Source organism: Spea bombifrons, chromosome 5 (assembly GCF_027358695.1).
Source record: "Spea bombifrons isolate aSpeBom1 chromosome 5, aSpeBom1.2.pri, whole genome shotgun sequence".
Taxonomy (NCBI): domain Eukaryota; kingdom Metazoa; phylum Chordata; class Amphibia; order Anura; family Pelobatidae; genus Spea; species Spea bombifrons.
In genome coordinates, this window is record NC_071091.1 from 78,378,780 (window position 1) to 78,395,529 (window position 16,750).

General features: G+C 35.6%; 1 protein-coding gene across 3 annotated transcripts in view; it reads left to right on the forward strand.

Moving 5' to 3' along the window:
* The window catches only part of MYOM1 (myomesin 1), a 41,112-nt gene that overhangs the window by 14,407 nt on the left and 9,955 nt on the right, over nucleotides 1-16,750 (forward strand). For 2 of the 3 annotated variants that reach the window (XR_008354348.1, XM_053468075.1), the window contains exons 11-29: nucleotides 760-901; nucleotides 2,263-2,462; nucleotides 3,921-3,977; nucleotides 4,432-4,556; nucleotides 4,862-5,045; nucleotides 5,360-5,534; nucleotides 5,865-5,986; nucleotides 7,631-7,648; nucleotides 11,170-11,366; nucleotides 11,923-12,049; nucleotides 12,130-12,314; nucleotides 12,407-12,521; nucleotides 13,459-13,615; nucleotides 13,883-13,989; nucleotides 14,608-14,652; nucleotides 15,299-15,435; nucleotides 15,758-15,902; nucleotides 16,284-16,343; nucleotides 16,647-16,714. Coding sequence is in view for 2 of the 3 variants with exons in the window: in XM_053468075.1 (XP_053324050.1) it covers nucleotides 760-901; nucleotides 2,263-2,462; nucleotides 3,921-3,977; nucleotides 4,432-4,556; nucleotides 4,862-5,045; nucleotides 5,360-5,534; nucleotides 5,865-5,986; nucleotides 7,631-7,648; nucleotides 11,170-11,366; nucleotides 11,923-12,049; nucleotides 12,130-12,314; nucleotides 12,407-12,521; nucleotides 13,459-13,615; nucleotides 13,883-13,989; nucleotides 14,608-14,652; nucleotides 15,299-15,435; nucleotides 15,758-15,902; nucleotides 16,284-16,343; nucleotides 16,647-16,714 (2,366 nt within the window). In the remaining variant the exon portion in view is untranslated. The remainder of the gene's footprint in view (nucleotides 1-759; nucleotides 902-2,262; nucleotides 2,463-3,920; nucleotides 3,978-4,431; nucleotides 4,557-4,861; nucleotides 5,046-5,359; nucleotides 5,535-5,864; nucleotides 5,987-7,630; nucleotides 7,649-11,169; nucleotides 11,367-11,922; nucleotides 12,050-12,129; nucleotides 12,315-12,406; nucleotides 12,522-13,458; nucleotides 13,616-13,882; nucleotides 13,990-14,607; nucleotides 14,653-15,298; nucleotides 15,436-15,757; nucleotides 15,903-16,283; nucleotides 16,344-16,646; nucleotides 16,715-16,750) is intronic. The other variant, XM_053468076.1, reaches the window with a different exon arrangement.

A 16,750-nucleotide genomic window follows, 5' to 3' on the forward strand; every position in this document is an offset into this window, starting at 1 on the left:
GTTTATGGTAATCCCAATACAATGATTACTAGTCACTCAGTGAAATCATTCATGCTCGATTGATAAATCAGTTGGAATTAGAAAACTAATATAGGAAAATAACGTCTATACGTTTTTATTGATGCTGCAAGTGGAGATTTGCAAGTTGCCACTTTTTGTTTGTATTGGTTACAATACTACATAGCAATTGTATGATCTGTGAGTATGTATTACGTCAGTTGTGCACAAGGGAGTTTGCAGGGCTTTTAAATATTTCAACTCACTGATTACACCGTACACTCTCTCTCTCTCTCTCGCTCTATCCTTTTCTCCTCCAAGCTATACATAGTGGGATCCGTTAGTCTTTTCCGTGTTCTTCTTCTGCAAAATGATTCATCATTCCTCATACTGTACATTTTATCCTACAACCCATTCTCATCTAATTCACCGTCGTTGTCCATACTGGATGACAGATCATTGTGCATGTTGAGTGTACTTTTATAAACCGAGGTATTCCCATTAACAAAATATTCCAAAATGATGTTTGGTTCATTGTTTCCCTTATGGACAATAGCTTCTTTTTGAGATTGAATGGATCTTCTAGGGTCCAGAATTCTTTTTGTGTTCAGTCCCATACAGTCTTTAAAATAGTTTAGACGAATTGCTTTATGTAATCCTGTCATCATTTGTGCAACCAAATGTATTTAGCTGACTATGTATTTGATGTGATGTTATGAAACCTATAATTGCTTAAGTTTCACCTGTTTGTTTCGATATTAGATGCTGAACCCGAGGTAACAAATGCCCCAGCTGCACCTCTGGACGTCGAGTGCCTTGATGCCAACAAAGACTATGTGATCATCTCATGGAAACAGCCAGCAGTAGATGGAGGCAGCCCAATCCTGGGATATTTCATTGACCGGTTAGTATGAAAAATAATTTCTGCTTATGCCATAAATTATACTTTTAACTCGTAAAGCTATTCAAAGTTTAAAAACTAAAAAAATGAAGTGAAGTGAAATGCAGGGCAGAAATTATCAGGAAAGTTTAAAGGATCTTAATATGTATATCTTGGAGGAAAGAAGAGAGGGGGGATGCAATAGAAACATTTAAATACTTAAAGGAATTTAACAAAGTACAGGAGAAAAGCTTATTTGAAAGTAGGAGCAATGTTAGAGCAACATAAGAAGTTCTACCTTACTTAGAGGGTAGTAGATACATTAAAATCTCCTCGCAAAAGTGGTACGGGCTAATACAGTGAGGGAATTTAAACAAGCATGGGATAGACACAAAGCTTTCCTCACTATAGGACCTGACTAAGGACTGATAGGGGATTAAACTCCTAACATCAGGAACAATGGGCAGACTAGATGGGCCGAATTGTTATTATCAATCAAAAGTCTATGTTTCTATGTTAATGAGAGTACAAAATGTTGTATGATTTTATGCTGCTAGGTGGCAATGAATGAAAGATGTAGTCGGGCAAACTACATATATTTACTCATGTTTGGTATCTATCCTAAATGTATTTACACACATCAACACAGTGCTGCTGTTTCGGTGAGATTAATCCAAGGAAGTCTTTATGATGGGACATAGATTAACATGGAGGCAAAGAAGGAGCATTGTACAAACATTGTTATTAGAAGAAGTAGTAGTAGTATCATTATTTTGTTATTTTAAGTACTTAATCAAGCAACAATGGAAATCCCTGATAAGTAAGCTATAAGTGGATCAGTCATTTGGACTCACTTTAGAGCCAGCTAGACAGCTACCAGTGACACTTGAAGACGACAGATGGCATACCTGTCTTTCTACTCAACGATTACCCCGTAATAAGCGTTGTTGGGGAGATCCAGTAGCTGGACAGTGTCCAGTGCCTCTTAGTAATGTCAGTGCTGTTACAAAACTATCGCAAACCTGGGTACTAGACACATTTTATCCGTGAAATACAGCCTCTCGGTAATTGGAGTAACTCTTGGTTATAAGTTGTCATTGTGGCCTTGGCCTGACCTTGAACATGTCACTTACTGATGTTTACTATGAATATTGTTTATTCAAAGATACGTAGCACATACTGTATCTTTTAGTATATAACAAAACTCAGCTCAAAGCGCAAATATAGTTCACTGTTGTACTATTATGTTTGTAGCTAACTTTAATATAATATATATTAGCATGCTTATAACATTAATATAACATATAATATAAATCCGGGACATTCCATACACTACATCTTCTCTCTGTTTTGTTTTACTGATCTGTATTTGTTGTTTATATTAGATGTGAAGTTGGTACCAGCCACTGGACCCAGTGCAATGACACACCTGTGAAATTTGCCAGATTCCCAGTTACTGGGTTGATTGAGGGACGTTCGTACATATTCCGTGTGAGGGCTGTAAATAAATCTGGCATTAGCAGACCATCCCGGGTGTCCGAAGCTGTGGCTGCTCTGGATCCAGCAGACCGAGCCAGGATTAAAAGTAAGACCAAATAAATATGGATTAATACGTGCAATTATTAAACTATCATAAAACAGTGCTATGTGCTGTGTTAATGTATATTCATACAGATTAGTCCTATTTCTAACATTTTCTAAAACTTCTAAAAGTTACAAATGACAGTTTATACTTTGTTGGTTGTATAAATCTGTTTGGTATTATTAGTAAAGCAATGTGTGTGGTCCATCCATACATATAAAATGTCCAGTTGTTGTAGTAACAATTATAGGGCATGCCAATGCAAAGTTGGTCCAAAGGTATAATATTTAGGTATTTATAGATGAGAAGAGTCATGCATGGGGATTATGGTTGCAGTAGTCCTAATACAGTGCCCTGATGAACACACACACAACGTTGGACCTGATTTTAAAAAGCAATACTTCACCCAGAGATGACCAGGTCAAACTCAGTGAGTTCCCAGTTATGTTGGTTAAAGAAACAGTAGAATTTAGAGAGGATGATTGGATCAAGAGATAATTGTTTTGGTAGATGATCTGTCTTTACAGTATTTCTTGCTTCAATAGAAAGATGACAAGTTTTTTTGGAGGAGGTACCATGACCTCCTTCTGCCCCTGACCGCTGTAAATACATATAAAGTGATATTAAATATAAATAATGTTTGTTTTGGTTACATGCAAGTCAAAACAAGTTTCTGATGGCACCTCCATTTTTTACACCTTATGTTTTGCTTAATACAGGTTGCATTCTGTGATGCAATAGTCCTAACTAACCGTGCCTTTTTGAAATGTAAAATGCTAAGGGCATAGCCAACACTGCCAAGACAACCAAAATACTTAGCTACCTACATTCCCTTAAAGCACAAATAGTATTTCTCCAGAAGACTTGTTTATCGGCAAAGGAACATCAAAAAACGGTAGTAGGTTTGCATATGAAGTTCCATACTCAGGTAATCCAGGTCGTAGCAAAATGGCTTTAGATTCTCTTTAAAAAAAATTAAAGGCTGTTATCTGCTCTACTAAGATAGACCCGGAAGGCAAAATATGTCATGTTGGACTGCTCAATGCAGAAATAAAGACTGATATTGTGTAATGTGGATGTCCATAAACAGGTATACCCCTCCTTTTTTTTTTTTAACAATCTTTTCCCATGAACACAAGAATATTATACTAGGTAGGGATTTCAAAACCTTGGTAGACCCCAAATTGGACCACAGTTAAGTAGAATATTACAGGTAAAAAGTATGTAGGCAACTTCATATGATTGATATCTGGATAAGCCTTTACCCATTGGATTGGAATTACACGTTCTATTCCAATCCCTACGATTCTTTTAGGATAATCAATTGCTTTCTCTACTACAGCCCCTCCTTAACTGGAGGCTATGTCCGCTGCTATTCAAACTCCCAGAACGCTGCCCCAGCCTTTGTACAGAAGTCTCATTGTTGATCAGCAATCATTCTCTTATCTTGTCATGTTTCAGGTCGTCCTTCAGCTCCTTGGACTGGGCAAATCATTGTAACCGAAGAAGAACCCACAGGTAATCATGCTGTAGAGTTGTCTCAAGTTTCACTAACTGTTCAGGCTTTCAGGATCTCCTCACAAGAGTCACTTTGAACTGGACTTATGAGACGTTTCTCAAAACCTCATTGTTGCGTGAGGCATGAGTGTGCTTGGAAAACTAATTTTACTTATGTTATTAAATGTTATTATTTTAAATACGACTGCCGTGTATTATTAATGCATTATTCATAATTTTGTTTGAGTTTTAAAGTAAGTACGTTCGGTACTCAAGTTCTCTGCTCTCTTAAACACAGTAGTGAATTGTTAGCTCAATTTGCATGTATTCTGCCATTTATAAATATAGGGACTAGATGTCCTTTTAACAGAGTACATTTGAAGAGAAGGTAGACAGGTACTAAGCATTGTAATTTTACTTTTGTAATATTATGATTGTTGTGTACTTACTATAGTGTATTGTTCTACCACTACAGAAGGAGTCATCCCTGGGCCACCATCTGATCTCACTGTTACTGAAGCCACCAAGAACTATGTTGTACTAAGCTGGAAACCTCCTGGTCAACGTGGACATGAAGGTGTCATGTACTATGTAGAGAAGGTCAGTTCTAACTCCTAAGCAGTTTTGAAATATACATAAAATAAACATTTATTAAGGTTAGTCTTACTCTTTTTTTCTTTCTTTCTCAATTGATGCAATGGAATCAAGACAGTTGGTTTAAAAGTTAGAGATTATTTTACCAATAGCATTTGTGGCTATAATCACAATCATATTAAGTGGGTTTTGTGACTTTTAAAATTTGAAAATAAATCTGGGAGAAGTGGCTTTAATGCAGTAGAAAATAGTTTGGCATACATTTTTTGGCCTTTCAGATTTACTATTTTTATTTATCTGTCAATTTACAGTCCGTTGCAGGAACAGATAACTGGCAGAGAGTAAACACAGAGATCCCAGTAAAGTCTCCACGCTTTGCTCTATTTGATCTGGCCGAAGGAAAATCCTATAGCTTCCGTGTGCGTTCATGTAATTCTGCAGGAGTTGGTGAGCCCTCTGAGGCAACAGAGGCTACAGTGGTGGGTGATAAGCTTGGTAAGTGTTTCTGTCCATCAATACAAAGAAAAAAACTGATTTTTGTTAATTTTTCATTAAATAGTTGCCAGACAGATCACCTATTTGGGAGAAACATGGTTTGATGTGTATAACAAATTAAAAATATCAACACAAATCACATTAATATCTTTAAAATACTCCTAAATGGCTAATCAAATGAAAATAATTTAAAAAGAGAACTATTCTTTTCACAGTGACATAACTGAAAAATAGCAACCTATTGAGCTTTGTACTGTGTAGAACAATACATGGTTTCACATCACTTGTTTTCTTTCTATGCACTTGGGCATTAGATATCCCCAATCCTCCAAGTAAGATTGTGCCCACAAGAAACACGGACACATCAGTGGTTGTTACCTGGACAGAATCGAAGGACGCCAGGGAGCTGGTGGGATATTACATTGAAGCCAGCATCGTAGGCTCTGGGCAGTGGGAACCATGCAACAACAATCCAGTGAAGGGCAAAAGGTAAAGTAATACAATCTGACACGGGGTATGGAGTGTTTACTTTTCATAATGCACTGGGTAAAGCCCAAAATTATTATTATTATTCAATGTAACCTCTTCTTATATATATCTGCTGTGCATTATATTGTATAATATCACCTACATGTTCTGTGTGTGCAATCCACACATCTATTGTAGAAAAATACATCTATGGAGGGGGGGGACAGATATTTTACTTTTTAATTTTACATTTTGGTTTGTATATATGGTTTGTATAGTCTGGTTTGCCTGCTGTCACCATCTATGTTTCTGTTCCCTTTGTGAAATTACTCTTTTCACACAATATCTTAGATTTATTTGCCATGGCCTCATCACTGGCGAGCAGTACATCTTCCGGGTCAGGGCTGTTAATGCAGCCGGACTTAGCGACTACTCCTCAGACTCAGAAGCTATTGAAGTCAAAGCTGCCATTGGTAAGTGACTTAGTAGGATTCTAGCTACAAAATCTCCCTATAGCCATATCTTTAACTTTTAAGTACTGTATTGATCACCGATTCTTCACATGTCATTATTTTAACTAATGCTATTGGTTTGCAGTATCTCCCATGTTTCCTTCCAGATGCTGGTTTCAGCCAGTATAAGGCTTCCTCACTATCCTAGTTAATCCTTACATCCTATCAGCGTGTGTTCACCTTTCACCATGTGTCTAGTTATGCCTTGTGTCAAAAGTCAACTTTGCTGACTTCATGGTTTCACGGAGGTGGAAATCCAACATCGTCCAATGCGTGGCATTTTATCATCACACACCCCTAGGCATTTAAATGGTATATGTTGTGAAGATTACATGTATGCTCTTAATATATGACTAATTACGGTTGCTATGTTTTGCTACATGACCTTTTCATTGGCATGATCTGTTAAATGTGCACGTTGCATGACCAAAGCACATATAAACATTCAGTAGCTTTCATAACTGAGTGTCAGCTTGTCCGTTCTCACAGTTTCCCTTCACTGTCCTTTTGTAAAGTAACACATTTGTAGCTTATAGCTCGTAGAAAAGTATAAAATAATGTGTAATGTGTTCTGTGAGAGTTAAGATTTTTATATTTTGTGTGTCTTTAGTAAATCTTTAGTAATTTTAACCTTAATGAATGCATACAGTATAGTTGAAGATATATGTTTTGCACAACCTCCCGATGTTCAAGATTGATTTGTCTGAGACTCTAGTCCCTCATGATGACAGATATTAAAAGCTAACCGTTTAAAAGGACCAAAACAACATTTAGAAGTAAGAACGCATACAATGCAAAATCGTCCATACTTTTTCATGTAAACTATGTCTTCTTTGTTATATTAACATAAAAACTATATATAAATGGACAGATTTAATACTCTGATCTCAGTAAATTTTCTGCTTAAAATTGTATAGGTGTCAAGCCAGTGAATTGTAGATACATTTTTTTTATCTTGTCACTTAAAGTCTCCATTTAGAAACATCAACCCTGGTGGTGTTCGTAATACACACTTAGCAAATAATATTAATACAAGTCAAAAACAGTAAGGAGCAGTTTTACATTAAAAATGCCTTTATTTTTTATAGGCTTTTTTTAATAATACAATTCAGCAGCGTAGATGTTAGTTCACTAAGGACTCTGGCATCATGTGTTTGCATGATAAGGATTTGGCCGTATATAATTCTGGTTTTATGGGTCTGGTCAAAGAACTTCTTAATGCTTGTTATTAAATCAATAATATATTATAGAATATGTTTTCCTGAATCAATATATAAGCAGTTTCGGCTCTGTGACAGATATTAATTTGGGACCCCCTCTACCCTACTCCAAGTAATAGCAATATTTTATTGTACATGTTTTCAATATACATAATATTTACTGTGTCAGTATGTTACAATGTGCATTGAAGTGGGACCCACCAAAGTCATGTGAGCTTGCATGCATGTAACCTACATGTGTTTCATGTAATGATCTATGTTTACCAGACACTGAATGACAGAAGGGGTCCCAAGGCAATTACCCCTTTGGCACTCAGTCTTCTTAAATTTAGAGTCCAAGTGTATGAAATGGTTTACAAATCTCTTTATCTCCTGGCTGTTGTAGGGGGAGGATTGCCACATGGTGCGTGCCCTCAGCTGAGTGGTATTGCTGATGGACTAACAGACTCCCCAGCATGTCGGGAAGTCAAGCATGAGTCCACACAGCATTCCCTTGCCACAGATACCTTACCACACAGCACTGGTAAAAGCAAAAATAGCCAACCTAGTAAGTCTGATAAGCCTGGACACACAGGAGTAAGTACTATCAGTTCAAGTAATGAGACCAAGGATCCTTCACCTTTACCAAAGAAAGGAGAAGCGGTGGGAAAATGTAAGTGTCAAAACAATGTCTACTTCAGCCACAATCACCTCATTGCGTTCATCATCAAGACAAGCTTATCATTCCTCCTCCGCTAATTCCTGCTGTGGCTCACTACATATATAAAACGCAAGCATTTTCAGACTCGTTTCCCCATTTTCCACATGCTTTATCTTTTGATCTATAAAATTATAGCGTGCTATAACAGAAATGCAACCATCAGAGAATAAAGTAATGCAAAATCCAACTGGCCCTCAAAGCACCCAATCCTAAATCCTTTATATTGATGGACAGATAATTACATCATCAGTAAGCGATAATAAAAATAAACACCCACCAATGCCTTTTTGGAACTAGCTTTATGTAAAAAAAATGGAGCGTCTAAACAAGTTTTCTTGTCATTTTCTGACTTATAGTTATATAACCAATTGAATTATTGCCAGATGAACCAAATCCAAAATAAAATAATGAGCCTTTAAGAATGTCTGCTTCTGAACAATTTAAACTTTGTATTTAAATAAACCGCAAACGTCTAGAAGTTTGCAGAAAAGGAATATAATAAATAGTATGCAACTGAACATTACATTTTGGGTTCATTCAATAACTTTGTTATTTACTCGAGATTTTGAAAAAAAATCAAGTGAAACAACTCAGTAGAACCAATTTGGATCTTAACCCGACCAGAACTGAGTTTACCAAATGTTGATTCAAACTGTAATGTGCTAAAAATGTTTTTTTTTTTCCCCCGAGTTGGGCTGCAAATAATGGGATTTTGTATTGGTAACTCATAAGGCACAAGTGTAAAAATAAAAACTAAAACGCAACCCCCAACAATGAAATATCCATGAAATACTAGTAGGTTTCCTTGCCCTTGGCCCTACCCTTCTGTGGCTGTTTGGATGGCCACATGGAGTTGCTAGATTGAAATACAGAAGCTTCAATATTTCCATCGGAGACCCAACTTGACTCTCAAGCTCGCTTTGTTGAACTTAATTTGCTCTAGGGCAGTTCCTATAACAAAACTGAAGTTGTAGTCCCAACCATATGGCTTCTCTCCAATGCAACATGCCCATGTGTGCCATACATTTATGCTTTGTTGCATGTCATCTGTTATCAGAAAATAGGTGAGCTTTATTAACTGAACGATATAAAAGAGTGCATAATAGTCATTAACTCATATGGGGGGGGCATTATATCCTAAAACATTTTGCTTGTTGGTTTGTAGCATGTGTTTATTTTGAGTGCTTTGCATATTTTGAGAGATGAGGCATTAGCAGATGTCTACATACAAAGTGGTTTTAAGGTTTGGCAATGATGCTAACCAACCTGTCATAAAAACTGTACTTTTCAGATAGTATTATATGATTAATTTATTTAACATAACTTAAAACTCTATTTAGACCTGAAGGGACATTTACATTTTTTTTAACTATCTTCTTTATCTTTCTAAATACCTACATATACGCCAGCTCCTTCAGACATGTGTCTTGGGCAGAGCTACTAGGTGTCAATAATTACAACTGAGATCTGTCCATGGCGTGGCCTATATGCGTACCAGCCTTAACAGCCTGTACAGATACCTAAATGATCAATGCAATCAAATATTTGCAGGTCGTCTTAGTATGTTATTTCTAGTGTACAATTCTGCATGAACAAGAATGAGTTTATAATCTGTTTAAAGTTATCCACAAAGAAGTAAATATGTTTTTCTCTGGTGTACAGCAGCTTTGTCCGACAGCCTTTTCAGTGTAATAAAAGGAAGTTAATTTGCAAAAATTGGAAAAAAGACCTATAACCTATTATTAAGATGAGCCATAAACATTTTAGTCTATATACCAGAAGTGTATATTTGTTATTTTTATTATAGTCTGGAGTTTAATAATGTAATTGATATTGATGTGAAATTCTCTGCTCCGCTACACTTGGAAAACCTGATAGTGTGCACGACTTCTACTGGTTTTACATGGAAAAGCACTTGTTCTAAAGACTACATGTCTATAAAAAAGGAACACACCGGTGCTACCTGTATGTAAAATGCAACAAAAGTAATAGCGATGCGCATAGAGAAAAAAAAGCATATGTTATAAACCCAAATTTAAGGGCTGACCCGAGGTTGTTATAAATTATAAACATAGCTGTGTAATTTCATATGATTACATGGAAGCGTGGGGATGCGTGACGGAATGCTATGGTTATTGTATAATTATGGGCAGAAGGAAGTCCGAAAGCGCAAGGGATCTTTGGGCTAGTCACACTTAACGTTTATAATGTATGCGGAAGACAATATGAGAATTACATGGGTCTGCTTGGAAAGCTTTGGTAAGTGTAGTAAGAGTTAATATTCAAATTACACATTTCAATGGAGGGTTTATGTAAACTGCAGAAGTAACAGGGTAACTCAGTCCAGTTCCATGCGGCACATGCTTATTTTAAACTAGTCTCAGGTGCATCAGGTAAGTGGTTTGTTTCCTATAACCCTAAACCTAGGGTGCAATGATAAAATCTATAGTGTTGTAGTGGAACATTAGAGCCACATGGAGTCTTCCCCTCCCTGTCTATCCATACACTAGGAAGGGCCAACTACCGTTCCAGAAGTGCCGAGATGGCATGTATCCATAATGGATACTTAAGATTGGAAAGACAGACTGACAGATTAACTATGCATTACGCCCTTCTCATGGAGCATAGTTAAATCTATGCGACTAAATGCTTTAATGGCCCTTGACATTGTTTATTATTATTTATTATTATCTTATATAGGGCCAACAAATGACATAGCACATCATATAATACATATATTCAAGGGGTTTGACAAAACTAGAATTGACAAACTAGGACAAATTGATACATTAGGTAAAGAGGGCTCTGCTTGCAAGCTTACTTACTGACTAAACCTTAGACAACGTGCCATCAACCCAATAAATATAGACCTGGAAGATCTGTAAATGCCTGTCGCATACTGACAGTTAGCTAAAAAAACATTTACAAAAAATCCCATTATCGTATTTTGTACACAAACCTAAACTCAGAGTTTTAGACAACTCTGCAAAACAAATAAAGCCTGTTTGGTTATAATGGGAAGATCATTGCACCCTTCACACAATTTAAGTCAACCAAGTTCACATTTTCATAATGAAATATGCAAATACCCTCTCACAGCTTTTTTCACTACAATATATTGGTGCCAAATAATGTTTTTCAAATGTGCGTGTTACTACTTACATAATACGTCATGCTAACGAGTCACTTGTTTTTCTAATGCTTATGTTGCTCTGTTATAACAGCTGCTCCTTCCCCACCCTATGACATCACTCTTCTTGAAAGTGTTCGTGATTCCATGGTTATTGGATGGAAACAGCCCAAAATCACAGGAGGAGTGGACATTCAAGGCTACTATATCAACTACCGTGAGGTCATTGATGGTGTACCTGAAAAGTGGCATGAGGGCAACGTGAAACCTATTAGCGACAGAGCATATAGGGTAAAACAGCTATTTTCATGCTTCCTGTTATGCATAAATAGAGACAAAAAGTCACAAAAAACATTGTAATCTGTGTGTTCTTATAAAATGCCACTGTGTGCTGTTACGAACAATATGTCATTATTTAGGCTTAATTACTTTGTTATACAAGATCTGACACAGAAGGTTGGTCAACACTGGACATTAAAAATCTTTCTGAATACTTGATTTTCTCTAACCTTGGGGTCCTTTAATTTTTTATTTTAATTATGACATACTTGTAACCTTTTCTATGTCATAATCACCACTGGCAGTAACTTTGCTACTATAGCTATAAAGGCACATTTTCTGAATGTATCAGATCTTACTGCATATGGAATCTAAAACCATGCAATGTATCAGGTTTGTTTAAGATATTCTCTATTTATAGTACATCTCAGTCTTGTTATGTTAAGTACTCGACAAATTTTAAGTAGTGAGTGAGTTAATAGCTCATTAGGAGAAAATTTGCATAGTAGGCTATTCGAAATGATTAAAAAAACATTTTTCTTTTTACTGTACATTTACATTACATTAGGTTTTGAATTTGAAAGAAAACACTATATATCAATATCAAGTAGCTGCTTGCAACCTGGCTGGGGTTGGAACACCATCTCAACCAAGTAAACCATATAAGTGTGAAGAATGGACCATTGCTGTGCCAGGTAAGGAAATAGAGTTATTACTGCTTTTAGTGTTCATTATACAGAATACTATGTGCTTAGACAACCTTTCTTTACCTTAGGACCTCCACATGAGCTCAATGTATCTGAAGTTAGGGGTGACTCAATGGTTCTTCTGTGGAAGTCTCCAGTGTACACAGGACGCACACCAGTCACAGGGTTTTATGTGGACATTAAAGAGGCAGATGCACCAGAAGAAACCTGGCGAGGTGTGAACACAAAGCCAACGACAAACACATACATGAAGGTACTTTAAGTCACCACTGAACTTCTATATACTCCATTATTAAAATGTATTTCATAAGTAAATTATTATTTTTTTTGTTGTCTTCCATATAGATCAGCAATTTGGAGGACAGTGTCCGTTACGTGCTACGTGTTAGGGCAGCTAACCAGGCTGGTGTTGGCAAGACATCTGATGTGACAGATCCCGTACTGGCACAGACCAAACCAGGTTCAATCATTATTTTTTAGTCTCACTAAAAGCTGTCATTACAAATAATGGAATTTACATAGGTTATCAGATTATAGATGTGTATATTATTCAGTTAAATAACCATAGGTGGCTTGTATTAATTATTCTCCTGTAAAGGCCAAGCATTTGTTTTTAAACGTTTTTATTGTCACTTTTATAACACAAGTAGACCACAGATGTACCTCCACCTTTTAGATGACAAGTGCATGTATGGCTTTGGGGACATACAATTTAAAGCAGGTTGCGAGTATGCAAGTAAGCTGAATAGATCTCTATATTATAGTTTTCATACCCAAATTCTTCCGAATTTGTCCGATGGGTTACACATGGTTACATTGTACTGTGTGTAAGTAACAGCTTAGATCACTTTGAGGACAATAGACAAGTTACACCCAATCGATGACACATTATATTATTGCATTAGTCATTTTAAACCATCATATATGTATAAAGGTTGTTCATTATAAAATAACTATTTAAAAAAATGACACAAATCGTAACACCTCTCTCATTCAATCCGTAGTAGGCTGGGATGTCTACATTGTTTCACCAGGCCATGCTTAAAAAAAAGGGGGGCTCAGCCCTGCTTGTTTCATACTTTTCAGTATTCAGCTGTTCCACCATTCTCTACCAGCATGAAAATAACAAAATTATTCCAGCATACACATAAATATATATATATATATATACCGTCTATATATTTTTTACTTACAGTAATGTAATCAGAAATTGTGTTACTGCTAATAACAAATATACAGCATGTGTTATTTCATGTAACAAATGAAACATGGTTGCTTTTATTTAAAGGTTAAAGTTATACAAAATTTAAGGCTAAACCAGAAATATTGCCATGTATTTTCTGTTAAACATCAACAAAGTGCTGTTCCAATATTGTGTTTTGCTGCTCATTTTCTAGGTACTAAAGAGGTAGTCGTGGAGGTTGATGATAATGGAGTTATTTCTTTGAACTTTGAATGTGACCAGCTAACTCCAGACTCCAAGTTTGTATGGTCCAAGAACTATGAGCCACTTGAAGATTTATCAAGAGTAGATATTGAGACCAAAGGCGACAGGTGATCCATCGCTTTACTTTACTTTACTTTAGTCTTTCTCCCAGTTAAACCATCCATTTAATGTGGGCTGTCAGTGGCTTCATCTGAGGAATCATGGTGCAACATAAAATCTGGCAGCAGATAACTATTTGGCCCCAACTAGCATTTTTACCAAGCTGTAAGCACCTTACCCTTTAATAGAAACATTTGGTTTATGTGCCTTGTGCAGCATAGTAAAAATATATATATTGTAATTCTTTTAATTTTTTTTTTATTTTTATTTTTTAGAACTAAGGTTACTTTCAAAGATCCGTCAGAAGAAGACTTGGGTATTTATTCCTGTGTCGTTACAGAGACTGATGGAGTTTCATCCAGTTATACAATAGACGAAGAAGGTAACTGCTGCTGTTACATCTATATAACAAGAATAAGGAGCCAACAAGTCAAAAACATTTTGCATTACTCTAATTGAACTTCCTCTTGAATGTGTCACATAATTTTTATTTTATTATATATATATATATATATATATATATATATATATATATATATAAGCACATATATTTATGTATAAAAATAAACTACTCATAAACTACTCATATCTACCCAATTTAATATTATGTGTAAAGCATAATACTTCTATCTAAGAGGTTTGTATGAGTACATCACCATGCATCCACAGGCATCTGTGCTTCTCCCTCCTGTCCATATTAAGTTTGAATACAAGAACTTGATTCTAATAATTAAGGAAGACAAAATAGATTATACATTTTGTTGTGCTATGCTTGTTATTGTTGCTGTTATTGTTAATTTTGTTACTGCTGGTTTACATTTTACACTTGTACTCTCCCCTCACTCTAATAAGGTTACAGAATATGTTGGTACCCTCTCAATAAAATGTAATAATATTAATGAAAATAAAAATATTTTTTTAAATCCAAGAAAAGAAGTGCAAAAAGGTTAAAAGCCTGTATTTGAACTAACTCATCCACTAATCCATGTCTCCTTTGCAGAGCTGAGACGTCTGCTACAACTCAGTCACGACAACAAATTTCCAAGTAAGTGGTGATCAAAACAAATTTAGCGAAGATGAGATCAGAATGCTGGGCTGGCAGTTCATGTTCCTTGCTCCAGTACAGATGCATCATTAGCAAAATAAAAAAAACTGGTTGGGGTGCCACAAGAGAATCACATACTGGGCATATATTATTGCATTCCATATGCCATTCTCACTTTAAATAAACCATATAGCAAAACAACTTTTATTGATTGTAGTTTAAAAGCAAGAACATGATGAAGACAACCCAAACACTCCCAAATCACTTAAAAATTAGGATGGCCAGTCTGTGCAGTCTAAGAGTATAATAATGGAAGTCCAGATACACTTATATTGGAAATTATTCACTGAGGCACATCAAGACAATATTACCTTGAAACAGTATGCCCTACTGACTCCACTAAAGTCAATATGTCCCTCAAAATACACATTTCATTAATTAGTGTAGATTAGAATGCTGTGTTATACTTATTTTAACTTATTCCTCAAGACATTTGTAGTAACAATAATCAACTCTCCTGCTTTATAACCACGAGTACTGTTCTTTACAACTGACCGCTCATTCTTCTATGTTTGCAAACCTTGGCAAATGGTTAGACGTCAGTCTAGAACACGATGACTTACAAAGTTCACCTGCGTCTTTGCAGTTATTCCACTCAAGTCAGGCTTGGCTGTTGAGATTCTGGAGAAGGGACAGGTTCGCTTTTGGATGCAGGCTGAGAAACTATCCCCTAATGGCAAGGCTAACTTTGTGTTTAATGACAAGGAAATCCATAACGGTGAAGTAAGTGAAAAAAATTAATATGAATGAATCACATTTTTTAGTGTTTCTTTTGTAAAAAAAAAACAAAAAAAAAAACAATGGAGACTTTCTACATTTATAAAAATCTTGTTCAATTACGGTAATACGTAAAAATACAAAAACTAAGTAGACATCTACATTACTTGCTTTTATCATTGCTTTATTTCTACTTCATAATTGGGTTTAAGATTTACAATGCAATTGTTTAGATGTATCACATGTAGAAAACTCAATGTAATTTGTGCTTTTTGTGGATAAAATCTTTTTGTAAGAAGTCTATTTTCCAATATTGTTTTTTTTTAAGAAATACAAAATGAATGTGGATACTAAAACTGGCATTGTGGAGATGATCATGGACAAACTAGAAGATGAAGATGAAGGAACCTTTACGTTCCAGCTCCAAGATGGAAAAGCCACCAACCAGTCCAGCCTGGTTTTGATCGGAGATGGTGAGATATATTGTTTAGAAGGGTAGGGAGAGAAAGTTTTTATTTTGACTTGGTAGCTTTTCGCCAGTCTTATCTCATGGAATCTGTGGATCACTTTGAAAATGAAGCTCCATAGGAATGAGTGCATCAAAGGAATCTCTCTGGGTCTTACTGTTTAGGAGCCGTTAAATGAACGATAAATTGTGTAAACAAAACATTTTTAGGGAGTTGAAGTTACTTGCAATAAATGGTTACTTTCAATATTCTCTTCCCTATTTCATTGACTAGTAAGTGAGGGAAATGTATATTAACTCTTATGCTTCAGCTCTTATTAATCTGATTAAGGTAAACTTACATCGGTGGACTGTTTTGGCAATTTTTAAATATATTTATTTTCCTCAGTGTTTGATAAATTGCAGAAGGAAGCAAGATTCCAGAGACATGAATGGATCCGCAAACAAGGTAAATTATCTAAACAGTTCTTATTGCAGGATGGAAAGAAAGAATTGATAATGTTTACAGAAAGGGACTCATAATCCTTAAACTCTTATGACCATTGGCTTATAGGAATATATTCACTAAACTATGGATAAATACAGTTTTGCCAATATATATTTATATAAATACTGTAGCGCCACTTAATTTGTCTTCTTCCACAATATTAAGGGTGTTTTCAAAGAAAGACACATGTTTTAACAATTAAAGTAAATTATAAACTTGCATAGTTAAGTGTATTAATATTATTTTTTTTTTGCTGCCTAATAGGTCCTCATTTTGTAGAGTACCTTGGATGGGAAGTAACACCTGAATGCAATGTGTTGTTGAAAAGCAAGGTATGGAAACTGGAATTGAAACATACCAACAAATGG